This window comes from Emys orbicularis, chromosome 3, assembly GCF_028017835.1.
Source record: "Emys orbicularis isolate rEmyOrb1 chromosome 3, rEmyOrb1.hap1, whole genome shotgun sequence".
In the NCBI taxonomy this organism is placed as follows: domain Eukaryota; kingdom Metazoa; phylum Chordata; order Testudines; family Emydidae; genus Emys; species Emys orbicularis.
In genome coordinates, this window is record NC_088685.1 from 47212577 (window position 1) to 47237963 (window position 25387).

Sequence of the window (25387 nt, forward strand, 5' to 3'; positions counted from 1 at the left end):
AGAAAGTCACGTCTATTGCAAGTGCATAATTGATGAAAGTTATTTTTAAAAGGTCTTCTAAAGTTAGGAACCTAAAGTCTATATTCACTTACCTAAATAAGTGGCTCTGACCAAAAACACCCCAATATTCACTCCCTCCACATTATTATAATAATTGTTGTGCAAAATACATCTTGTTGAGGTATCATTTAAAATCTAATAACACGCAGATCGTCAATATTCTTGTGTAATATATATACGAAACATGTATTAGGAGTTATGAATATAAGCTGAAATTGATTACCATGTGTTTTCCAGCAAGTCTGGGGAGTGGGTAAACCGGTTTCTCAAAGACACAGGATAAGCTGCCTCCTCTAGCCAGGTGTCAAAGTTTGATTGCCAATCACCTGTCAAGTGACTATTGTTTGGCAATGAAGGGGGGGTAAGAACAGATCTATCTGAATTTTAGCAAACAACGTGGACATTTTTTCACCATGAGACTTCATGTCTCTGTCCTCACAGTTGGAATGAACTTTATTTAGGGGTAATCCTCAGGAAAATGCATTTCAAAGGGTGACTGGACTATAAAAGCGAGGTGCAAAAACACCCCAACCTATCTCTCTCTCCCTCTCTCTCATCTAAGAAGACAAAGGAACCAGCCCTTTGACTTTGGGGGAGTAACTGACCTGAGAATTTGGTCAGTAATGTTGCTGGGAAACTGGTAAGGATTTTACCTTGAACCAAGTCTAGCTTGTTATGTTTAACTACTAAAAAACATTTTATCTTTATTTCTCTTGTAACCATTTCTGACTCTAATACCTTATATTTTTGTACTCACTTAAAATCTCTTTGTAGTTAAACTTGTTTTATTTTTTTAATAAAACTAATCCAGTTTTGTGTTTAAACTGAACAGTTAAAGTAGCAAACTGTTGCATATTGACCCCTTACAGAGGCAATGTACCTCTAATATCTGAACAGGAGAGGGCTGGAAAGTGCAGAACACACGTTTTTGGGAAAATTCAGGACTAAGAGTGTGTTGGGGTCACCCTGCAGGTAGTATCCAAGGCTGATGAAAGCCAGAATGTGACTGGAGTGTTGTTGACAGGCAGCCAATGTTATTGCTGCTGGGCCAGGCCTGTAGCTATACACAGACACTCAGCACGTGAGCTGCATGCTGTTAGGTTTAGAGTTGCCAGGCGTCCGGTTTTTGACTGGAACGCCTGATCGAAAAGGGACCCTGGTGGCTCCGGCTGTTAAAAGTCCAGTTGGCAGCGTAGCGGGTCTAAGGCAGGCTCCCTGCAACTCCTGGAAGCAGCCAGAATGTCCCTGCAGTCCCTAGGTGCAGGGGTGGCCAGGGAGGCTCTGCGTGCTGCCCCCACTCCAAGTGCTGGCTTCATAGCTCCCATTGGCCAATGGGAACTGTGGGGGTGGCAACTGCGGACGGGGCAGCATGCTGAGCCACCTGGCTGCACCTCTGCCTAGGAGCCGGAGGGGGGACATGCCGGCCTCTTCCAGGAGCCACCTGAGGTAAGCACTGCCTGAAGCCTGCACCCCGCACCTCAACCCCCAGCCCTGAGCTCCCTCCTGCACCCAAATTCCCTCCCCAGAACCTGCAGCCCACACCCCAACCCTCTGTCCCAGCCCTGAGCCCCCTCCTGCACTCCAAAACCTTTGGCCCCAGCTTGGAGCCCCCTCCCAAGCCCCTCATTTCTGGCCCCACCCCAGATCCTGCACCCCAATCCCCTGCCGCAGCCCGCTGAAAGTGAGCGAGAGCGAGCGACAAAGGGAGGGGGGATGGAGTGAGCGGGGGCAGTGCCTCTGAGAAAGAGTGATGCAGGGGGCAGGACAATTGGTTTACTGCAATCAGAAAGTTGACAACCCTGGTTAGGCTGTTTGTGAGAATCCCAGTTTGGGAGCTACAATAGCAAAGCATTGTGAAGCACCCAGGTTACAGGTGATGACACAGCCTCTCCCTGGCCTGGATTGCACCCTGAAATGTGACAATGGCCTTATTTCCAAAAGTGCTCAGCAACCAGCATCTCCAAGGGAAGATCATATGAAATTAGAAACCTAAGTATAAATTATTGGCCAATGATGATAATTTGGATAGAAAGTGAGAGATTGTAAGTACAAAGATCTCAAAGCACTTAATAGGCATTAAGTTAAGGTTAAGGTTCACAGTCTCCTTTTCAGGTAGATAGCTGTAATTCTCCCAGTTATATAGATGGAGAAACCAAGACAATAAGTTGCCATGTCCAAAGTCACCCAGAAAGTCTCTCAGAGCTGGGAGTAGAACTAGATCTCATGACTTAGTCTTTTTCTAACCATATATGTTCCTGTGCTAAGTGGATCGGTATATCATTTTTTCCCCTTACATTGTTTCTTTGAAGCATTTCAAAAACTTACTAATGTAAAAGGAAATTATTTTTATGCCATGAATATTACAGCGTAGCTGAATATTTTCAAGATAATTTTAAAATGTATATCCTTTTTATAATGTTAAATAAAATATACTTTAAACCACTGAATTTTATGGCACATCAAATACTTGCTTGCATTTCAAGAGGAAGCATCTATTTGCAGACAGCCATCTTAGTTTGCAGTAATTATTTTTTAATAATGTAAATGGACAAGGGTAATGACCCATTTTGCAAAGGTTGTCCTTATAAGTATTATAGTGCCTTAATTTAAAAATAAAATCTCTGCTATAGAGTCTGTTTCCAGATGAGAAAATATTTGGTTTGGATTTGAAACAACCACATACTATTTAGGCATTAAGATCCAACTTTTGTTGGAGGAATTGGGGGTAAGATATTGATAGTTCTTTGAGTGGCCCTGCACATTCCCATTTATGGGGTACTGAGCTGCCTTTGGTGGAACCTCCTCCTACCAGTGTCAGCTAGAGCACCCTCACCCCCTCAGTTCCTGCCAACCGTGTGTGCATGGATGGATGTGAACTTCAATCTGTTTGTGAGCTGAAGCCTTTTTCTTCTTAAGCCTTAAGCCTTTCTTTCTTCTAGTGGTAGTTTGTTAGTATATTTAATGTTTTCTGCCATTCTGGGTTATAGTGGAATTAAAGCAGAGGAAGCAACCACATGCGGTGCCTCAACTGCCAGGGAGAAGAACACCCACCTTCTGGATGTTTGATTTGCTGAACCTTTAGTCCCAGAGCCTGCAAGGACACTTGAAGATCCTTCTCAAGGAAGCTCTCAAGGCTAGACTTTCTGGATCAGATCAGTCCTCAGATCCAAGGTCTCAGAGGCCAGTCGTGGCTCCTGTGAGTTCCAGTGACTGAAGGGTTCCAAGAAACTCAAACCCCTGTTGGGGCCGGATTCAATTCCTGCGCTTCCACAGTAAAGCTCCTGAGGCTACACATGTCCAAACCGGGGCTGCATGGTCAGATCTGACTGCCCTAGTTCCAGAAGAGAGGTCAAGAGACAGTTTGATCATCCTCACCAATGCCATACCTCATGCCTTGCAACTTTCTGATCCTGATGGATCCCCCTCAACTGCAGGACCAAGGTCAATTCCTACTTCCACTTCCAGATCCAGGAAGATTCAATCAGGCTACATCTACACTACAGGGGGGGATCGATTTAAGATACGCAAATTCAGCTACGCGAATAGCGTAGCTGAATTCGACGTATCAGATCCGACTTACCCTGTTGTGAGGACGGCGGCAAAATTGACTGCCGCGGCTCCCAGTCGACGGCGCTTACTCCCACCTCCGCTGGTGGAGTAAGCGCGTCGATTCGGGGATCGATTGTCACGTCCTGACGAGACGCGATAAGTCGATCCCCAAGAGATCGATTTCTACCCGCCGATTCAGGCGGGTAGTGTAGACCTAGCCTCAGTGTGTCAGAACTGGGGCCATCAACGCCTTCAATTCTGAGTGGTGTAGCACCGAAAAAAGATACATAGAACAAAGCAGCCACTGTTGGCTGTGCCACTTCCTATGCATCAGAATTATTGATTCTGTCCAATTCTGACATGGCTGATATCGTTCTAAAGCAGAGACCTGTTTCACCTCCAAATTTAGTAGCAATGGAGATGGATTTGTATATAATGTTGGATCTGATGTTGTCCAAGTCTTCGGACTTGCTGTAATTCCTGCTTTGGTTCCAGTGTTGGTTCCAGCTACATCAGAGGTGGGCAAACTGCGAGCCACATCCGGCCCGCGGGACCATCCTGCCTGGCCCTTGAGCTCCCGGCCAAGGAGGCTAGCCCCCTGCCCCTCTGCTGTCCCCTGCTCCCCCCCCCCCCCCGCAGCCTCAGCTCGCCGTGCCGCTAGGGGATGGTAGGATAGTCATGGGAGTCCCGAGGGGGCCTGTCAGGGGGCGGGGATGTGGATAGGGGGCGGGGCAGTCAGGGGACAGGAAGCAGGGGGGGGTTGGATAGGGGTTGGGGTCCCGGGGGGGGCGGTTAGGGGTGGGAGGTCCTGGGAGCGGGTGGTTAGGGGACAAGGAGCAGGGGGGGTTGAATGGGTCAGGGGTTCTGAGAGGGGCAGTCAGGGAGTGGGAAGTGGGAGGAGGCGGATAGCGGGTGGGGGCCAGGTTGTTTGGGGAGGCAAGCCTTCTCTACCTGGCCCCCCAACCCCGATGTGGCCCTCAGGCCAAAAAGTTTGCCCACCCCTGAGCTACATCCATGGTTCTGGAAAGGTCTGTCACCATGCAGCCCAAGTTCACTTTTTGGCTCCAGTTCATGCATTGGATCTGAGTGTGAAATGCAAAATTTCTAAAAGGAGGCATGTTTCCCTGGTTCCAAGATCCATCATAATCTTTGTCTATTGTTAAGAAGAAGAGGCCATAAAGTGGACCTGTACGGGGTCTCCATAAAGAGCTGAATCCTCAGACCTTCCTCCTCAGACCTACCACTGTCATCTCTGGTGCATTTTATCTCTGATCCAGACCTGGGTCAATACCAGGAGGAAGATAGAACAGCAATTCTCAATAAGGTCATCAGCCCCAGGACCGCCAGTCTCCCCAGCAACTTGGATTCAGGAACATGCCTACAGGAGGTAGTCCAAAGGGTGGTACAAAGCAAGCTATAGGTCTTTGTGTTCCTGTATCTCAGGGGTTCTCAAACTTCATTTCTCCGCGACCCCCTTCTAACAAAAATTACTACACGACCCCAGGAGGGGGGACCAAAGCCAGAGCCCGCCTGAGTCCCTCCAAAGCCCAAGGGCTTCAGCCCCAAGTGAGGGAGACTGTAACCTGAGCCCCACCACTCAGGGGACCCCAAAGTGGGTCACAACCCCATTTTAATGGGGTTGCCAGGGGTGGCATTGGACTTGCTGGGGCGGAAGCTGAAACCTGAGCCCCACTGCCCAGGGCCAAAGCCGAAGCCCAAGGGCTTCAGCCCTGAGTGGTGGGGCTCAGGTTACAGTCTCCCCCACTTGGGGCTGAAGCCCTTGGGCTTTGGCTTTGTCCCCCCACCCGAGGTGGTGGGCTTTGGGCTTTGGAGGGACTCAGGCGGGCTCTGGCTTCGGTCCCCCCCTCCTGGGGTCGTGTAGTAATTTTTGTTAGAAGGGGGTCGCGGAGCAATGAAGTTTGAGAACCCCTGAGATACAGGAACACAAAGACCTATAGCTTGCTTTGTACCACCCTTTGGACTACCTCCTGTAGGCATGTTCCTGAATCCAAGTTGCTGGGGAGACTGGCGGTCCTGGGGCTGATGACCTTATTGAGGGCCACCTCAGGAATTCGTCAGTTATCCTCCATGTGGATGGAGAGGTAAAGTTTTATCTACAAAGTATCCAACAGTTCAGAGATCCTCAGATCCAACTTCTCTACGGCCATTGACATTTCAGACAGTGCTTTCTGAGGAAGAATGTAAGGGGATAGCTGTCCTCTTTGAGCAGGAACATATGGAAACACACTGTGAACCTGATTTATCACCAGATGAACGTGTGGGAGTGGCTTTAGCCTCCTTTCCTTTCGAAGACACTTTGCAGTTCCACAATTTGGTGAACTGTATGGCGTCCACTTTGAATCTGTCTGCAGTGCCTGTGGAGGAGACTTCTCCCACGCTGTTTGATATCCTTGATGCTACCTTTAGGAGTAGAATATCTCTACCCATTTTGGATGGTTTGCTACAGCTGGCTAAATGTGTGTGATCTGCTACTGCCTCCTGTCAACCTGTCTCCAAAAAGGTTGACAAGTTGTGTCAGATACCATCTGAGGGGTTTTCATGTTTCCATACACATCCTATACCTAATTCACTGTGGTGACCGCTGCCGCTAACAGGGCAACATCTGGACAATCACACTCCACCCCATCTAATAGGGAGAGGGGAAAAGATTGATTCATAAGGGGAGGAAAGGCAAATTATCAGGTAGTCATGGCCCACTACAGTTCCATTTATGGAAAAAGATGACATTGTTTTAACAAAACTTACATGACACTTTGGACCCTACTGCCAGAACATTATCATTTGCTCTATCAGGAGGCAAGATTGGCTTTGTTCCTCCTCTCTAGCTCTGGACACTTGGCTTATACTGGAGGAGCTCTCTTTTCAAGGAGGGGGAGCGCCTTTTCAGTGAAAAGACAAATTAATAGAAAAATTAAAGGACAAGAGATTGACAGCCCACTCTCTGGGTTTAATTTTCTCTGCTTGGAAAAGGCCCTCTATTTTATTTCTAGTACCAAAAGCAGTCCTACCCCCAGTCTTCATTATTTTATTTTTTGTCAAGTCAAAGATTTCAACAATACCAGCAACCTGTAGCTTTCCAGAATCAATGTAGAAAGAGGCCTTTCAAACCAAGGTCTAAATCTAAACAGCCCGCTTTCTTGTCATCATCTTCGTAGTGGAACAAAAAGCTTCAGTTTTGATGAGAAAATTAAGAATCAAGAAACACCCAATCAGGATCAGTCTACCTTCTTCTTTCGAAACAAACTAGCCCACTTTATCAATGCATGGAGGCAAATTACATCAGACCAATGGGTTCTAGAGATTGTAGAAAGGGACTATGCCATACCTTTCGAGATTCACCCTCTCCTCCTCCCCCCAGTTTCTTCTACCTTTAACTCGTCAGGGACCCTTCCATTGAGGCTATTCGTCTTGCAGAAGTTGAAAAATTGCTTCTGATAGGAGCAGTCGAGGAGGTCATGCAAATACCAGAGGGATTTGGGTTTTTTATTCCTGTTACTTTCTGATGCAGAAGAAAGATGACAGAATTTTTCTAATACTAGACAGAAGAGGCTTGAACAAATACATCTGGAGGTTTTGGTTCTGTATATTGCTTTATGGCATCCTGTACTTACATGACTCCATTTGCACATCTTAAAAGGAAACTTATGCAGTACTGGATGTTTCAGCTCTACAGGCCAGTTTGGGACAGCCTTTATATGTTGATCACCATGCCTCAGAACAGCATAGTTTCTCTAGGATGGTGGTCAGTCAGAGAGAATGTGTTCAGAGGTGTACAGTTCTCTCAGGGTAATTTCAGATGCATCAAACAAGGTGTGAGGGGGACTCATGTGAATCATTTATGACAGTTCAAGGGCATGTGCAGGAGAGAGCACTGCACATCAATGTGTTGGAAGTGACGGCTATTCACCTGGCCCTCAGACTTCCTCTCTCACCTACAAGGGAGGATTGTGACAGACAATGCATGGCTGATGTATTACAACAAGCAAGGGAATGCTTACTCCGCTCTCCTGTGTGCAGAGGCTATAAGCCCACGGGATTGGTGTTTTTTTACTAAACACCAATTTTTACTAAAAGCAGCAAAGAGTCCTGTGGCACCTTATAGACTAACAGACGTATAGGAGCATGAGCTTTCGTGGGTGAATACCCACTTCTTCGGATGCATGGGTATTCACCCACGAAAGCTCAGGCTCCTATACGTCTGTTAGTCTATAAGGTGCCACAGGACTCTTTGCTGCTTTTACAGATCCAGACTAACACGGCTACCCCTTTGATACTTAACATTTTTACTGTGGCCCTATATCTGGCAGGGGGAAACAATGTAGTTGCTGATCATCTCAGCAAAGACAGCTTTCAGATGCACAAATGGTACGTAACAGATCTGTCAATTATCATATTCTCTAGCTGGAATTGACCAGGTGTGAAGCTGTTTGCAACATGGTCCAACAAAAAGTGTGACCTCATCTGTTCCAGAGTGGGTAGGGACTGTCTTGGTCAGATGCTTTCCTGCTGCACTGGGGAAAAGGCCTGATGTATATTCTCCCCCCCCCCCCCTTTCCCGTGATTCAGAAGGTGGTTAGATACACCAGGACAGGGCAAAGATGATTATCATTGCCCTGGCTTGGCTATGTCAACAGTGGTTTATTGATCTCCTTCAATTCTCTGGTGGAGTCTTAATGTGTCTGACAATGCCTCCAGACCTGCTGTTTCAGCAGGAGGGCAGGAATCTTTCACACAGATCCATAGTTTCTTCACCTGTCGGCACTGGCAATTAGACTTTGACTCTGTCTGCTCTTGAGCAGTCATGTTCTTTGTCTTTGCAGGACATGCTAATTAATTCTAGAAAACAGTCTACTAGAAGCTGTTACTTCTTAAAGTAGACCCAGATTTCAGGCACGGATGAGGGAAAATCTGATTCCCTTGTGTCTGATTCTCTTCCTTGTGTTCTGAATACTTAATGTACTTAAAATCTCAGGAATTATCTAACTCACTGTTAAAAGTTCATTTGGCAGCCATCTCTGCATATCACACGTTAGTAGTTGATGTTTTTTCATAGTTCAGTTAGCCATGCTGGTGAAGTAGCCCTTTCAAACCTTGGCTCAGTGTTCTTTCTATTATTTAGTGAACAAAATGGCTTTCATTATTGCCATCACATTGGCTTGGGGCGGCAGTGAATTGAATGCTCTTAGGGCTTATACACCTTTTACTTCTCTTGATAAGGACAAAGGTAGTTCTCAGACCTGATCTCAAGTTCTTACTTAAAGTGGTGGTTGATTTTTTTTTCACATCAGACAGTTAATTTGCCACCCTCCCCCTCCCCCAAGCCGCACTCTAATAAGGAGAAATTGGTCCTGCTACACGCTTTGGAAGCCAGAAGGTCCCTTGCTTGTTATTTAGATAAGAGTAAAGTTTTCATATATTTTCTAGATTGTTAGTGTCATGCTAAAAACTACATGGGTTATACAGTTTCTTCTTCTCTTGATGGATAAAATGTATTGCTGAATGTTACACACTAGCAAAAGTTCCTATATTTGCTTCAATTCAACCACATTCCACTAGCTGTGGTTACTTCCTTTGCTTGTCTTAAGCAGGTGCCAGTTGCTGAAATTTGCAGAGCTGGAACCTGGACTTCAGTGCACACTTTTAGGAAGCATTATATTTTGTATTTGGCCTATAGGGCAGATGTTGGATTTGGTAAAGTGGTGCTTCAGACTCTATTCAGTTAGGACTTTGTTCCTGCCTCCAAGTTAGTTTTCACCACTGCTCAATTTGTTCCATAATTGGGAATATGCAGGGCCACTCAAAGAAGAAATGAAGGTTACTTGCTCATGTTTGGAGTTCTTTGAGAGGGCTCTGCATATTCACACTTTCCACCACCTTCCCCTCTCTGTCAGAGTCCTTGTTTGTTCTGTGTCTCTGGCTTTGAGGTGGATGCAACTAAGGTGGTGAGGGTGCTCCGCCTCTTACATAGCCTTGCCCTCAGAACATCAGTGACACTGAGGGGAGGGGTGGGAGTATGAGAGAGCTCTAACTGACACTGCTACAGGAGGTTCTACCACAAAACACCACAAGGTGGCGCAGTACACTGTAATCTTGACTATGCAGAGCCATCTAGAATAACTCCAATTGCAGGTGAGAAACTTTCAGTTTGGGACTGCTTTGTATGTGGGGGTTGAGGTGAAGTCAAAGTATATTTCAGTTAATCTTTGGTAATCTCCTGATGGCGAAAGTCTTCTATTCTAATTTTATTTTCCTTGATGAAAAAAATGTAATGTTTAAGAGCTCATGTTTTTAATGGCTTCTGAACTCCTTGGATACAGTTCAGTTTTTGGGTGCAAAATTGTATTTTATAAAGGTTTTCATTTAGAAATCTATGAATTTGGGTATCATGGAAGGTGTCAGATTGACCTTCCTTGTAGTCTTCTAACTTGTCTACTGGACAAAGCTTGGACAGCAGTACTATAAGCCTCCTCATGCTATTCCATCCAGTGGTACTCAAAGAAATGTAAGTCTCCTCATACAACTCCCTCCAATGGATCTCAACTCTTTTCTAAATAGTTCACCTAAAGCAATCTTTCCCAAAGTGAAAGGCTCCTTATCACATTACCAATCCCTTCTATCATCCAGCCCCCAGGACCTTATTTACCCATAGGAATCATGGTTTCAGTGACTCCTTTCTTCCTTCCTTTTTTTTTTTTTTTTTTTTTTAAAGTAGTTCCTGACCTTAGTCTGGTAACTTCTTTTGCCCTAAAGACAAGACCACTTAATTCCATTCAAGAATAGAATATTAAAGATCCCCCTGAAGACTTTCCTTTTTAACATATGGGTAACTGTAACTGTGGACGGAATATATACAGGCTAAAGTTACAAGAACACACTGCTAGGCATAAAGTTTTATTAAAATAAGAGGAACAATGAAACTAGAAATTAAACCCTGACCATTGGGATAAACCGAGGACCCACCAATCAGTAACTCAACTGGGAGCTGCATTGATTCTCAAAAATAAGAGAACAAATCAACCCTACTTTGGCAGACTGTGCAGCTGCATCTGCAACCTTGTGGTTGCTGTGTGCATGTCCATGGGTGTAGATCAGGAAGTGGGGGGACTGTCACTAGATGTAATTCCTGATCTGCCTGCTTCTGCCTCTTCATCTCCTCAAGAGAACACATGCACGCAGGAGGCCACTCCTTCACGACCCCCTGAGAGCTATGTGCCAACACCCAATTCTGGCCTTGTTGGGTTCTCCCCCTACACACAACTATATTAGGTATATTGCATGTTGGGCTGTCTATAAGGGGAAGGAGGGGCCTGAAGGTATTACTTACCTACTGTATACTGGTGAAAAGGTACATACTGTTCTATTTTTTAAAAATCTACTAAGATTATGTAAGGTATAGATGAAAATTAGTAGCAAAGACATACTTTAAATGCATTCAGAGCAACTGCTTTGTAATTAATATAAAAAGAAAGTTATGTAGCTGAACAATTCACAGGAATTAATAGCTGACTGATGTTTTTTTCAACTCAGTGCTGTGTTTGCTTACCTGTACTTTAGTTCTTCACTTGCTAGATAGAAATGTTCATACAATGAATATGCCTCATTTCCTTCCCAGTCTTTCAGGTGTATTTTAAGAACATAGCGTTTCTGATTAGTCAGTTGAGAAACTAACTCATTTCCCAGCCAGTACTCCCCAGCAGGATCACCAAATCCCTGTAATTCAAGTTGTATATTTAAATAACTTTAATTTGTTTTTCTTTGATTTTGAAATAATCAGTTCATCAATTTTTAAATGTAATTGCTTTGTCAACACAAAAAGTACACTACAAATATGAGGATCCTAGGTCTTTGGTATTTCAAATTTTGGATTTCAGCAGGGACCAATTTAGGAACTTTAAACAAAATGTATCAGTATTAGACTTATTAGATCTGGCGAACATTTGCCAATAGAAACACAAATATAAATAACTTAATGAAAAGTAAAGATGTGGACGCAACATGAAATAGCTTAGAAAAAAAATGCTACATTTCTTTGTAAAAACAAACATCACACTTGCAAGTCTCTGCTTAGGCAAACAGTTCATATTACTCTGGCATTTCCCAAATGAAAGCACAATTTTTCATCTGAGAACTAAAATGCAACTTTAGAACCTGTTTAGGCAATACAACTTTAAGTAACTGATTAATATTCTTTTGTGATTAAGTCAGTGTAGATTTCAGAGATTATCAGAAAAATAATAAATTAGATTTAAAGCTTCAAAAGAGTGTGGCTCTTACCATCTTGTACTCTTTCCATGTCCGGTGAAAGTCCACACTGCCATCTTTACGTCGCTGAATAACTGTCCACCCCCCTCCACTGCTTTCCATATCACAATATGTCTGTCAATAAGAAGAGTGTGTAATTGCATAAATGCAGGTACTCACATGCCAATTGACACATATTGCACAGTATACACTAAAACTACTGTTGGCTTTTGTTTGCCTAGCAGAGCTTGCCAGGTTTGCTAACACCTGTGAAGCTGAGCTGTTTTGAATAGCTTGCAGTCTAATTAATGATGATATTGAAACGGTATTGAATGTTTTTGAAATACTGTACTTACTGTATATTGGTTTTATGTTGTATTACAGGGGTCGGCAACCTTTGAGAAGTGGTGTGCCAAGTCTTCATTTATTTACTGTAATTTAAGGTTTTGCATGCCAGTAATACATTTTACATTTACAGGGGCCTGCGGACGGAACCCCAGACTGGCAGTGGGCTGAGTGGGGCCAGCGGCCAGGACCCAGGCTGGCAAGGGGCTGGCGGCCAGAACCCCAGACCAGCAGTGGGCTGAGCAGCTCAGCCTGCTGCCGGCCTGGGGTCCTGACCGCCAGCTCCTGCCAACCAGGGTCCCAGCTGCTGGCCCCGCTCTTGTGCAAAAATAGTTTAAGCAACTCTCAAACAAAATATTTGTTTTATTTTTATGGTTTCTCAGAAAAAATATATATTTTAGTTAAAAGAACACATTGATTTTAAAACAATTTAGATTTTTTAAATGCCTTGCACAATGCAGAACATAATGAATTACATCAGTTTCTGCACTAATGTGATGAAAGGCTGACTTCAAAAGCTGCAGCTAAACTAGTGCTTTAATAATATTGCTCTAAGCTACGTTTTATATTAAAAACACAAAACAAAGTTAAGCCAGTATTTCTGACATTTCCCAAAAGTTATCACAAAGCCTTGAGAGTCTCTAAAGATGTCCACTTGAGTTAACCTTCACTTTAATATAGTTTTTAGATATTGGATTAGAAATTTGGATGGGTCTGTGCCATGCTCTGAACTATTCAAGAGTTCATTTTTTCATTTGTTACATAAGAATGAGCTATGCGATAGAGTAATTTGTCTGAGTGATATTCCTGGCTCTGCCACTGACCTGCTGGGTGACTCGCCTTCTCTGTGCCTCAATTTCCCCATCTGTAAAATGGAGATGATAATCCCCTCCTTTGAAAAGCACTTTGCCATCTGCTGATGAAAAGCGCTATATCAGAGCTAATTGTTACTATTATATGTACAGTATTATATGTACTATTACAGTACATTATATTATCTCCTAATGCTTAGGAAACTTACTGTGACCTGGTCATTAAAGTATTACATGCAAAGAACTGCCAGTTACAATTTAAGGTTCTCTGTGAACTACCTTTTAGTATTCTGTCCTTTCCTGTTTCTTGTTATAGAAAATTATTGGAGCAGCTTTACCAGTGTGAAAACACTGAAAGAAACTAATTCATGTAACATGCATCCTGGTTTAAAGAAGAGATAAAAATTAGATCACTTCAGTTTTAGAAATGTTAGGCCATATTTAATTTGGTGGAGTTAGATTTACATTTGCCAGTGGCAAATTTGGTCCATTAACTACAGTAGTGTTTTATTTTTCAGACCTTTTAATCTAATTTACCTTATAATGCAGACTGAGGCTTCATACTTTCTTGGATATACCATTTATACTACTATAGCTTAAACATGGAATAATTGTTCCATGTTAGTTTTAATGTGAACATAAATTGATGCTGTGTGTTGTAGGCTTAATTGCAACTCTTTAAATGTGAACAATGTATATATTAAATTAGACCTAAGCTTCCTAGTTCTGTGGGAAGGTGAACTGTTTTTCCACTGGATAAAGTAGCCACACTTCATGAAAAATGCCTGCAGTCATTCCTCTTTGGGCTGAGATTTCATCAGCTAAGCAATGTTAGGACTAGTTAATACTTAGATGGGAGCCCTCTAAGGAAAATCTGAGCTACAGGAAGTGGTTTGGTGAGTCAATTTGTAATCTTACAAAGAGATGCTAGAAAGACATTCTGCTGGAGATGTAAAACAGAGGTTTGGACTACCTACGATCATTAAAGATCCCTTTTCTTATTCTGCCTGTATTAAAATTACACTGGTTAATTAAAAATAAGGTGTTGCTGTGTGACATGTGACTCAAGGATATTCAGCCATTAGTTTACGTTTTGCATAATGTAAGCTAATGGCTAGTTCATTGAGAACCTTTCCTTTTAATTTTGCAGAATGTAAATGAAGTCCTAAAGACAACTAATATAAAGTATTAAAAGGACACTGTCAACTTCAAATGTAGTTTGCAATGTTATTGTAGCCGTGTTGATCCCAGGATATTAGAGAGGCAAGGTGGGTGAGGTAATATATTTTATTGGATCAACTTCTGTTGGTGGAAGAGACAAGCCTTTGAGTTACAAAGCCTTTGAGAGCTCTTCGGGTCTGGGAAATGTATTCAGAGCATCACAGCTAAATACAAGGTGGGGCAGACTGTTTAGCATAAGAATTGACACACATTGTAAGAGAGCATTCAAGATAAAGTGGCTGGTTAAGACTTCTGCAGTCAGAGGTCAAAAAAGGGGGGGGGGGTTAATGGATTAGATTATTATAATAAACCATAAATCCAGTGATTTCTAAATCCATGATTTTTAGTGTCTAACAAAGCTATGAATTTAAGCTCCCAGGCTTGTCTTTTGAAAACGTTGTGCAGGTTTTCTTTGAGGATTCAGAGGTCAGATATGGAGTGATTGCATTATGAGAAGTGTTCACTCACAGATGATATGGTGTTTTTGTCTTTTATTGTTTTTTCTGTGCAAGTTCATTTGAGAGTGTAGTGATTGTCTCATTTCACCCACATAGTTGTAATTGGGGCCTTTAGTGAACTGGATGGTATGATAGGCATGTGTAGGACCCATGGGTCTTGAAAGATGTGTTGTGTGGCGGGTATTGGTCATCTTAGAAGGGGAGATATGTCTGCAGGTTTTGCATCTGTTCTGGCAGGATCTGGCACTGCTTTGAGTTGGTGTGTTCTGGTCTGTGGGGAGTTTACTTCTGATGATGATCTTGGTGAGGTTGGGGTGTGTTTTAAAAGCCAGAAGAGGGGGTTCAGGAAAGATTTCTTTTAGGATGTGGTCCCCATCCAGTATGGGTTGTAATTGTTTGTTTGATTCCCCCCTATGATCATCTACCACCCAATGCTGAAATCCATATGGGCTAGCAGTAAGGTTCCAGCCTGTTTCATTTGGTATTGTTAAAGACTGTATTCCTTGCTATGTAGTGAAGGTATGAATCTTTACAATATGCTTCCAACTGTGGAGGGGTAAAAATATTTGGATATTTTAAACACTTGTTTGAAAAGGTTTAAATATATTTTTATTAATGTTAAGATAAGCTAACTTTTAATCAGTATCAAAATAATTGAAGCATTTCTGTTGGACCCAACTTAGTTGGCAAGGAAGCATCATCACAAATGTTTTGTTGATTTCAGCTCTACCCTCTTTCTCCCATTTAACTCCAACTGTCATATGGTCTAACTTCAAATAAAGTTGTTCATTCCCACTTAAAGCAATGGATCAATCATCATAAGTCAAAACAATATACTTCAATGGAATATATTTTTTATGTACTGCCCCAGACTGGATTTAAAAAAACAAAACTGTTGACCACAGAATATCGTCTACCACCTGATAACAAGGATTTTCCTTCATAGTTAAACTCTGACTCATCTCCCCCGCCCTCCCCCCCCCTTTTTTTACACACGAAAAAAAAGCACCTCTTGTATATTCTCCCTCCTAAAGTTATCACTAACTGTTAGAAGGTACACTTACATCTCCAAAATCATGACTACGCACTACTTTTAAGCTCTCTACCTATTTCACGTTATCCTCTAGCTCAGTTTCTAGGTCCTCCTATCAAAGCTGTGACTTTTTTTTTTTAATCCTTTGTTTTGAGTTCCTGAAATCCTGTCTAATTGAAGTTAGTGGCAAAATGCCCATTAACATCAGTGGAGCCATGATTTCATCCTTGAGTTCTCTTGCAGCCTTTGTATGTGGCAATAATGTGTAGGTCATCTTGGGATGAAAAGTGTGTCCCCTTAAGTATATGGGCACAGCAAGTGTGTATTACTATGGCTAATTATAAAGTAACCAAGGTAATGCATACTGGTTCATTGTACCACCTTCCAAGGAGGAAGCTCTAAGAGTGCTAATATGAAGTACAGGAAAGAGGTTTTATCAATTGATCTTAGGATGTAGGATATCCAAAGCAGAGAAGATACTAGTGATAGGTTGTACTTGGGGTGTATGTTTAAGATAGGATAGTCTTATGTCATGCTATTGAAACTTGTTGGGAAGGCTAAAGAGAGGAAGAAAATGAGTTGGACTAGGGACAAATTTGAGCTATTTAGAGTATATCATATGAGTAGGATTAAATTGAAGGCAGCAACCTTACTATTTAACATTATTGGTAAATAAGAGTTACATTCAGTTGAGCGGTTCTATTATACCCAAAGCCTGTTGTTTTTGATTTACCTCTATTTTATAGTTAATGATTTGATACAGCATGCATATGAGATGTAGTAAAGACTAGGATTATTTTTTTTTTAAAGGAAAAGTTGGAGCATTAAAAATTATGAAAGGTATGGTAAAAACTGAGCAGTCAAATTTAAAATCAGTAAAAGTTGATTTATGTAACCTATAATGCATAGGTAAAATTCATTACCATGAGAGGCAATTGAGACAAATACCATAGCTGGATTTTAAAATGGGTGTAAATAAGTTTATTAAGCAGCTACTCAAGTTAAGATGTTGATATGGCAGAGGCATCAAGGCTTATTCATCAGACTGAGTTAATCATTGAAGGGGTCAGGAAAGAATTTGTACGTGTATGTAAAGCATTGCATAATTTACCTGGTACATTATAAAGAATTTGTTCACCTTCCTCTGAACCATCAGGTATAGCCAATGATAGAGGCAGGATATTAATTTAGATGGACCTAATTTTAACAATTTCCTTATGGCCTGAGAGCTTGGGCTAAACTTCAGTTCCACTGGAGTTTGTTTTAAAGTTATAAACTCCTTAAAATAGGATTAAACAAATAGTTCTAACAAGATTAAAATATTCCCAAACAGTGGGATTTTACATCATAAAATAGAATAATTTACTTAAATTCTGCAGATGTCTCATATAAAATATTTCTCTGTTCTAGCAAATATTCATTTACGCCCCCGAGCAGTAAGAGTATCTGCTTCTTTTTTAGACTTTACAATCTTAGGGCTAAAGACTGAGTTTTCACTTTTATTTGGAAACTACCTTGCATGCTATAGTGGCTACAGAAATACAAAAAATAAAATTTGCAAGACTAATAGGAATGAACAGAAGAAGTGGTTCCAGAAAAAAAAAAAGTTAGTCTTATTTAATGGATTTTCTTAACAGTACTGATTTGATAAATATAATCTTAAAACAGAGGCAGGATGCATATTTCCACACCAAAGATTTCTGAATCAGTTGGGTTTTTAATATGTATTATGTTCTTTTGAAAGGTGCCACTTTTTTAGCCATGGAGATGAAAATCGATTTGATTGGCAGAAAAGGTATTGCAAGGTAATGTGAATGTGCCAGTGTATCTCACCTACTATTCTGAAGATACCAATTTTAAGGGGTGAGAAGGTAGCTATCTACCTGAGATTTCAGTGTATGGACTCTGACCGTGCCATTTTGCATGTTGTTATTTTACAGACCTCTCCACAGGGAAATGGACTGAGCACAGAAACTAATCACACGCAGAGTACTAAATTGCCTTCAAACAGTGATAAACTTTCTTTACTTATCAGGGGGTAGCCGTGTTAGTCTGTATCCACAAAAACAACAAGGAGTCTGGTGGCACCTTAAAGACTAACAGATTTATTTGGGCATAAGCTTTCGTGGGTAAATAACCACTTCTTCATCTGAAGAAGAGGTTTTTAGATGAAGAAGTGGTTATTTACCCACAAAAGCTTATGCCCAAATAAATCTGTTAGTCTTTAAGGTGCCACCGGACTCCTTGTTATTTTTCATAGATTCTAGGACTGGAAGGGACCTTGAGAGGTCATCGAGTCCAGTCCCCTGCCCTCATACTTACAATCTTGATTGGCAACCTAGGCCCCCAACTTGTAAACACTCATGTACTCAACTTTACTCATGTGAGTAAACCCCTTTGACTTCAGGATTAGTGCCTTTGAGGTGAAATTTAGTATCCTGTTACTAACTACTTGACTGATGCAGGTTCCTATCTATATCTGCTAAATGTAATATTTATTATAAAGATAGTAATTTAAATATATATTTCAATAATTTTGTGGTTTAAAGATCAGCCCTTTGGGCTGGAGAATAACAAAGTAGAAGAATAAAGATGAAGAGTAAAGAGAAGGAAAGGTTAAGTTAAAGAAACTAAATTGAGGGGAGTAAGATACTTTAGAAGGATTTATCAGAATTTTTAGAGATTACAGACAAAGATAGCTTGATTTAAAAAAAAAAAAAAAAAATCTTAAAAGCCTAAAGAAAGAGATGGGCCATGTGAGTAAGGGGAAGACACAGGGACAACTGCTTAGTTTTAAAAGAAACACAGTAGATTTACTGTGTAAAAGTTTGCTTCCAAGGACAGGGATTTCTTTTCATTTAGTAACTTATGTGAAAATTGAAAAATGAGGGATGGCTAATTGGTGGTGTATATAATTGGATCAGAATTCCTTTAAAAGGATTACATTAAAATGAAAACAGGACTTTCTCTAGCACTCTTTACTCAGGTATAACTCCCCTGGACTTTAAAACCTCAAAGATACGAACGCCAGAGTTACGGACTTACCAGTCAACCGAACACCCTCTGGAACTGGAAGTAGTGGAGACAAAAAAAACAACTGCCTCGGGGCTTTAGTCCTCAGGGCTTCAGCCGGGGGAGGGGAGGTTAGGGCTGCAGCCACAGGGTGAAGGGGGGATCAGGTCTCCAGGCGGGTGTGCGTGTCATGGCTTCTGATCCTTGGGGGCTTGGGGCTTCAGCCCCACGGCTCCTTTCCCAGCTTCAGCCCCACGGGGGGCACAGGGGCTCAGGGCTTTAGATAGGAGGGAAGCACCGATTTCAGCCCCAGAGCTTCCCCCATAGCTAAAGCACCTGAGCCCTGGCACTCCTGGCGCTCCGAACCCAGGAGCAGAGCCGTGGCGCACCCCAAGCCCTGGCACCCTCCGTCCCCCCCACAGGGCAGAGACGGGAATGGAGATTCAGGGCTGAAGCCCTGAGTCCCGGCACCCCTTGCAAGGCTGAAACTGGGAGCGGAGCCATGGGGCTGAAGCCCCGAGCCCCAGTGCTCCCCCCGCCTCCGATCTAAAGCCCTGAGCCCTGCTGCTCCAGAGGGTCAGATGCCCTAACACTAGGGTTACCATATTTTGAGTGTCCAAAAAGAGGACACTCCACGGGGCCCCGCCCCCAGCCCCGCCCCCGCCCCAACTCCACCCCTTCCCCAAAGTCCCCGCCCCAACTCCGCCCCCTCCCCTGCTTCCCGCGAACATTTGATTCGCGGGAAGCCTAAAGCAGGAAGCAGGCAGCAGGTAAGCTGGGGGGGGTGGGGGGAGGAGGCGCGGCCCAGTCTGGTCCCCTCCGGCGGCCGGCCCCGGCCCCGGCGTCTCCAGCCTGGCTCGGCTCGGGCCCTGGGGTGCCGGCCCCGGGCCAGCCCCCGGCCGAGCACCCCCGGGCCAGCACCGCCGGCCCCCGGCCCGGCCCCAGCGCGGCCCCGGCCCAGCACCGCCGGCCCCCGGCGGCCCGGCACACCCCCCGGCTGCCCAGCACCGCCGGCCCCCAGCGCACCGGCCCCCCAGCACCCCCGGCGCACCGGCCCCCGGCCCAGCGGCACCGGATTTTCCCGGACATGTTCGGCTTTTTGGGATTTCCCCCCGGACGGGGATTTGAGTCCCAAAAAGCCGGACATGTCCGGGAAAATCCGGACATATGGTAACCCTACCTAACACCCACCTCCCACTCATGGCTGCAGCCTCAAACCCCCTCCCCCCCCCAGTGGCTGAAGTCCGTACATCTTGTTCAGAGTTACCTCCATTCCCAGGATGTCCGTAACTCTGAGGTTCCATTGTAATGTTGGTTGGAAACAGGAAAAACAGATACAGGTTTAGACAGGCAGCAGGCATCTTCAGACAGATGCCAAACACAAATAAAGATATTAGCCTCTCGGATTACAGCAAACTGGGCCTGTGTGCACATGCACGTGTGCACATATTTGATGTATTTTGTGAACAAACTGCTAGATGGCTCAGGGGCCTAGCAGCTGTGGCACTATGTGGAAACAAAACTTGATTATTATTAGTTATTTGTATTATGGTGACATTAGAGGACAGAGGATCAGGGCCATATTGTATGAGGTGCTGTATGAAGGTCCTTGTACCAAAGAGCCTAACTTCACGCACTGTGAGAAGTCAGTGGGACTACTCAATGTGTGAAGTTGAACATGTGTGTAAATCTTTTTAAGGATCCAGCCCTAAAAGTTGATACTATGGATATTATGCAATTTGAGTTAAACTCTATACCTTGCCTAACAGATTATGATGAAATGATAAACTAAACAGCAACCATTTACATGTTTCCTACATGTACAAAACACTAACATATGTCCAATACTGAACAAAGTTTCCCATTCAAGGAAAAGGAGAGATTCTGGATATACTACCCACAGCACCAAAACATGAAAACAAGGACTATTTAAATTCATAAATTGTAAGTGACATGACTTTTGAAATTATATAATGTTGCCATTCTCACAACTTCATTGCACAATATTTGATTGCTTTCAGATACATTGATGCATGCAATTTGTTGAGAATCTCAGGTTTCCTTTTCTTAAAAAAAAAAAAAGTTTCCAGTCTTCATGGCTGTGGGGAAAAACTTGAAAATGTGACTTCTAAAGGCTCAACCACCAGAAGGCAAATGAAAGGATACCATTTTTTTTAGTCTCATGATTTTTAAGTCAATGTCATTGTTTTGGGGGACTTGACTCTCAATTTTTGGATGTTTGGCAACACTGAGTATAAAATGGAGTAATCTAAAACTTCAACGGGTCCAAGTTTCATCCCAATGAAGAATGGGAACATTTTCAAAACCTCAAAAAAATTCCTGTCAGGAAAACCATTTCCCACCTAGCTCTATATTACACTTATTTAATTCTGTATTATGATTAAATCTACCAATAATGAAGTAACATAGGTTTACACAAAAATTGTTTATAACCAATGGGAGATCAGAAGGTATTATAAGAGGAACAGATGAAAATATAAACTGTAGTGCAGCACTTTGGCAAATAAAAAAATTCATTCTGTTTCCTGGTCTGTATGGCAATCCACATCATAAACCATAGAAAATTGTGTTACCATGTTGATTATCTAGAATAGATATAGATATCTATATATACACACCGATTCTCTTGACACTTCATTTTATGCATTGTCAATATAAAACTGCCTCAGACCTGAAAATGTAGGGGTAGTGTAAAATAAAATTTGAATTTGATACCCTGAGAAATAACAAAAATATATTTTCTATTCTCTTAATGTCTTCTTTTTCCTCATCTGCAGTACACAAGGTGAATTTATTTTTCATTTTTAACATAGCTAATTACCCCGTTCTCAAAATCTTCAAAGTATTAGGTCTTTCTGTTCAAATATTTATTGCAAAACTAAATATTAAAATATGAGCCCTGCAAATATTTTACAGTCAAGTACATTTTGCATTCTAAAGAGTTTGATTATAATAATTCATCACAAGGATGGTATATTTTGACTATTTTTACACACAATTTCAGAAGTGTTTTTTTTTTTTTTTTTTAAAGAAACAGGTGAATCATGCTATGAATACTTACACCGGAAACAATGCACAAGTTACTTAAAATGTTTTTGAATTTAAGCCATATTATTAAACTCTCTGATAGTCATAAATCAGTTCTCTCTTGTACTGTTAACAGGCACATGTTTTTACAAGCTACATAGTCATGATCCAATATATTATATTTGAAGGTGGAGTCAAGACCAAAGGCCAAAAAATGTGACCACAACAGCTGTTCATAGTCTCCATAATTTTACTTTTACTGTAATGTCTGACTGCTGTAGTCCAGTGCTTACATATTCAGTGGTTTGCATCTCTTTTAACATTTGAAGTTGTGAATGTAGACTTCCTTTGCTTTTAGGCATCTTAAACACGCCAACCCTACCCCTCATTTCATTACAGCAGTGGAATCTCATGTTACTTAATTTTCCTTGTAAGATATATATATCAATTCACATATTAGTGTCTCCAAACATCCCCTTTTTTAATCTTTCATTTTATACACTTTCTGATAATATTTTTGTAAATTCCATATGCACTATACAAAAAAGCTATGAGAATTCATTAGATATTTTTTCCCTTTGTAAATATATGGCAGCAAGATTAAATCCTAAAGCACTCATTGTGCTGTTGCAGCAAGTCTGAAAATTAAACGTGTGCTGTCAGTCATGTGCTTTCAAATTGTCAACTTATCCACCAGTTGACTGTGATGGTTTTCTTCCAAGACACTATTAAATTGTGGTGTATAAAAATCAGATGAGGATATAAAATATGTAAAGCTGCCAAGTTCCATCCAGAGGCTGAAGGGAGATTTGAGAGATATTGGAAGGAGTGTTGAAGTAATTAGTGCAATCATATAACACACAATCAATTGCCATTGTCTAAATATTTGCCAAAAAAGGACTTAAGAGCACACCACAATAACTCCTAATGTTGCCTTGGAAACTCAAAACACAAAAATATGCATTAATCCAGCATCACTCCTGTGGATGCTCATTGAATTTTTATTTTGTTTTGTTTTGCAGGTTTTCTTTGGCTCTGCATCCAGGCATTATCTGTCTTCCTAATTCTGTTGTCCTTATAAGAACATAAGAATGGCCCTACTGGGTCAGAACAAAGGTCCATCTAGCCCAGTATCCTGTCTTCAGACAGTGGCCTTAACTGACTCTGGTACCTCTCTCAAGTGTCCCACGTTTCACACAGTTGCATTTTGATTGGGTTTTGTAGGGTTTTTCCACCATACTGCCACATCCCTAGACTTGCTTGTACTTGTGGCTCTTGCCAGAACTGTCTGCAAGCTGCAGAGCCCACACAGTTGCTTCTCTGCCAGTCCTGCCAGCTATCCGTAGAACCATTTTAGAACCCCTCCCTCAGGCCTTGTCTGGATAAGGAAGTTGCACTGATTTAAAATTGATTTTGGAAACTGATTTAAATTAAACTGGTGCAAAACCCCAGATTCCTAATCTATTTAAAATAAACTGAAATAAGCCTGGTTTAAACCAAAATAAATGTATCCATGCAGGGGTTTGCACCAATCTAACTAACAGTATGTCTACACTACAAAAAGGTGTGTTCTTAACTTGCATTAGCTAATTTGGGTTAGACATGGCAACTCAGCTTTTAACTCAGGTTAGCAGCTCAAATTTAAGGGGTGTGGCGATGTCTTCACTGCTATTTTAACCCAAATTAGCTCATATGAGTTAGCTAATCTGAATTAAGAAAACACCTTTTTGTATTGTAGACATAGCCTCAGTTTAAAGTCATACCTTTTAGTTAAACTAGTGCAATTTTCTTAGGTAGACAAGGCCTCACTGACTGCACAGCTGGACTGGCTGAGCCCCAATGAGTGTGTTCACCCATGTTGGGCAGCTTCTGCCTGCCTGCAGCCGCCACTTACATTTACTCTCCCACATCCAGTTTCTTAGAGTAAGGTAGACTGCCAAAGAGGCTTAACTGCTAGGCCTTTCTCCATCTGAGAGGGCTGGGCTGGAGGGAACTGTGATCTGTGTAAAGGGAAAAAGACTGCAAGGCCTGCCTTCCCTCCCTTCCCATGCCTCACTCCACCCTCAACCACTGACAAGCGTCAATGGTTACTTGGGCTTTCCTTTATTGGCAAAAGATTTATGGTCCTAAGATTGTGTTGGAGAGTCCTGTTGGTGAACTGGCAGGTGCTGCTAAATTGAGGAAGTATTTACAGCAAGAATGCTCCAGTTGCCTACAGTGTTCCCTCTAATTTTTCCCTCACATCACCTTCATATTGGTGCACATAACAAAATTCATGGGTGGGGCTGAGGGGTTTGGAGTGCGGGAGGGGGCTCAGGGCTGGGGCAGAGGTTTGGGGTGCAGGGGTGTGAGGGCTCTAGCTGGGGGTGTGGGTCTGGGGTGGGGCCTGGAATGAAGGGCTCAGGGCTGGGGCAGAGGGTTGGGTGCAGGGTGTATGTGCTCTGGGGTGGGGCCGGAGATGATGGGTTTGGGGTGCAGGAGGGTGCTCCGGGGCTACGGCAGGGAGAGAGGTCTCCCCTCAGCAGGACCTGGGCTTGGGGGGGGAAGAGGTGCCTCTCTCCACCGCGGGAGCTCTGGGGCTGGGACTGCAGGATAGGCGCTCCTCCCCCAGCCCCAGCAGGTCCGGGCCAGGGGAGGGCCGCCCCGGCCACGGCTGGATCCTGGCCGCTCCAGGGTTGGGCCGCGGCAAGTCCAGGCCGCAGGCTGAGTTGGGACCGGGGTAGGGGTGCTTCTCCGGCAGCAGGTTGGGGGCTGGGCTAGGTGGGGGCCGGGGGAGGGGCACCCCAGCTGCGGCAGGTCCCTGGGCGGGTTCCTTGAGCGCCTGAATGGTGCTAAATAGGCGGCCGCGCAGCTTACAGGGAACTTAGGTTGCTTATACTGTCCTGCTGTCTCTGTTCGATCCGGGTACATTTGAAGAGGCAGCTAGCCGTGCAATGATCTATACAGCTGTGTGCTGATACATACAGTGATTTTAACTGTTGCATCACAGTTAGTGGAAGTTATGGTAGTAAAACATCAGTACAGTAGAACCTCAAAGATACGAACACCAGAGTTCACACCAGTGTCTACCAGACACCCTGTGAAACCAAAAGTCCTCAATCAGGCCTCAGTGCGCGTGCACACACACAGCAAATACTGTACTGCCTTGGGGCTGCAGCTGCAGGCGGGTGGGAGTCAGGGCTCTGGGCGGATGTGGGGGCTCGGGGCTTCTGACCCTTGGGAGCATTGGCGCCCAGGGCTTTAAACCGGGCGGAGCGCTGGGGCTCGTGGCTTCAGCCCTGTGGATCTGTTCCCAGTTTCAGTGTGGGAGGGGGAGCGCGTCGGGGATCAGGGCTTCATCACCGCGGCTCCACTCCCAGTTTCAGCCCCACGGTGGGTTCGGGGGCTCTAGCTTTAGCTACACATGGAGTGCTGGTTTCAGCCCCAGCGCTCCCCCCCGTAACTAAAGCCCCGATATGCAGCACCCCCACTACCCAGCTGAAGCCAGGAATGGAGCTGCAGGGCTGAAGCCCCAATCCCTGGTGCCCCCTGTGGGGTTGAAGCCAGAACAGAGCTGCAGGGCTGAAGCCCTGAGCCCTGATGCTCCC

The 25387-nt window shown here is 43.3% G+C and overlaps 2 protein-coding genes across 5 annotated transcripts in view; one reads left to right on the forward strand and one right to left on the reverse strand.

Annotated features, from left to right (window-relative positions):
* The window catches only part of MCPH1 (microcephalin 1), a 249499-nt gene that overhangs the window by 122444 nt on the left and 101668 nt on the right, over positions 1-25387 (forward strand). The window lies entirely within an intron of this gene.
* Positions 1-25387, reverse strand: part of ANGPT2 (angiopoietin 2) — a 70200-nt gene that overhangs the window by 4912 nt on the left and 39901 nt on the right. For all 4 annotated transcript variants that reach the window (XM_065401169.1, XM_065401168.1, XM_065401167.1 and 1 more), the window contains 2 exons: positions 11905-12006; positions 11174-11340 (listed from right to left, as the gene is read on the reverse strand). In XM_065401169.1, coding sequence (XP_065257241.1) covers positions 11174-11340; positions 11905-12006 — 269 coding nt within the window. The remainder of the gene's footprint in view (positions 1-11173; positions 11341-11904; positions 12007-25387) is intronic.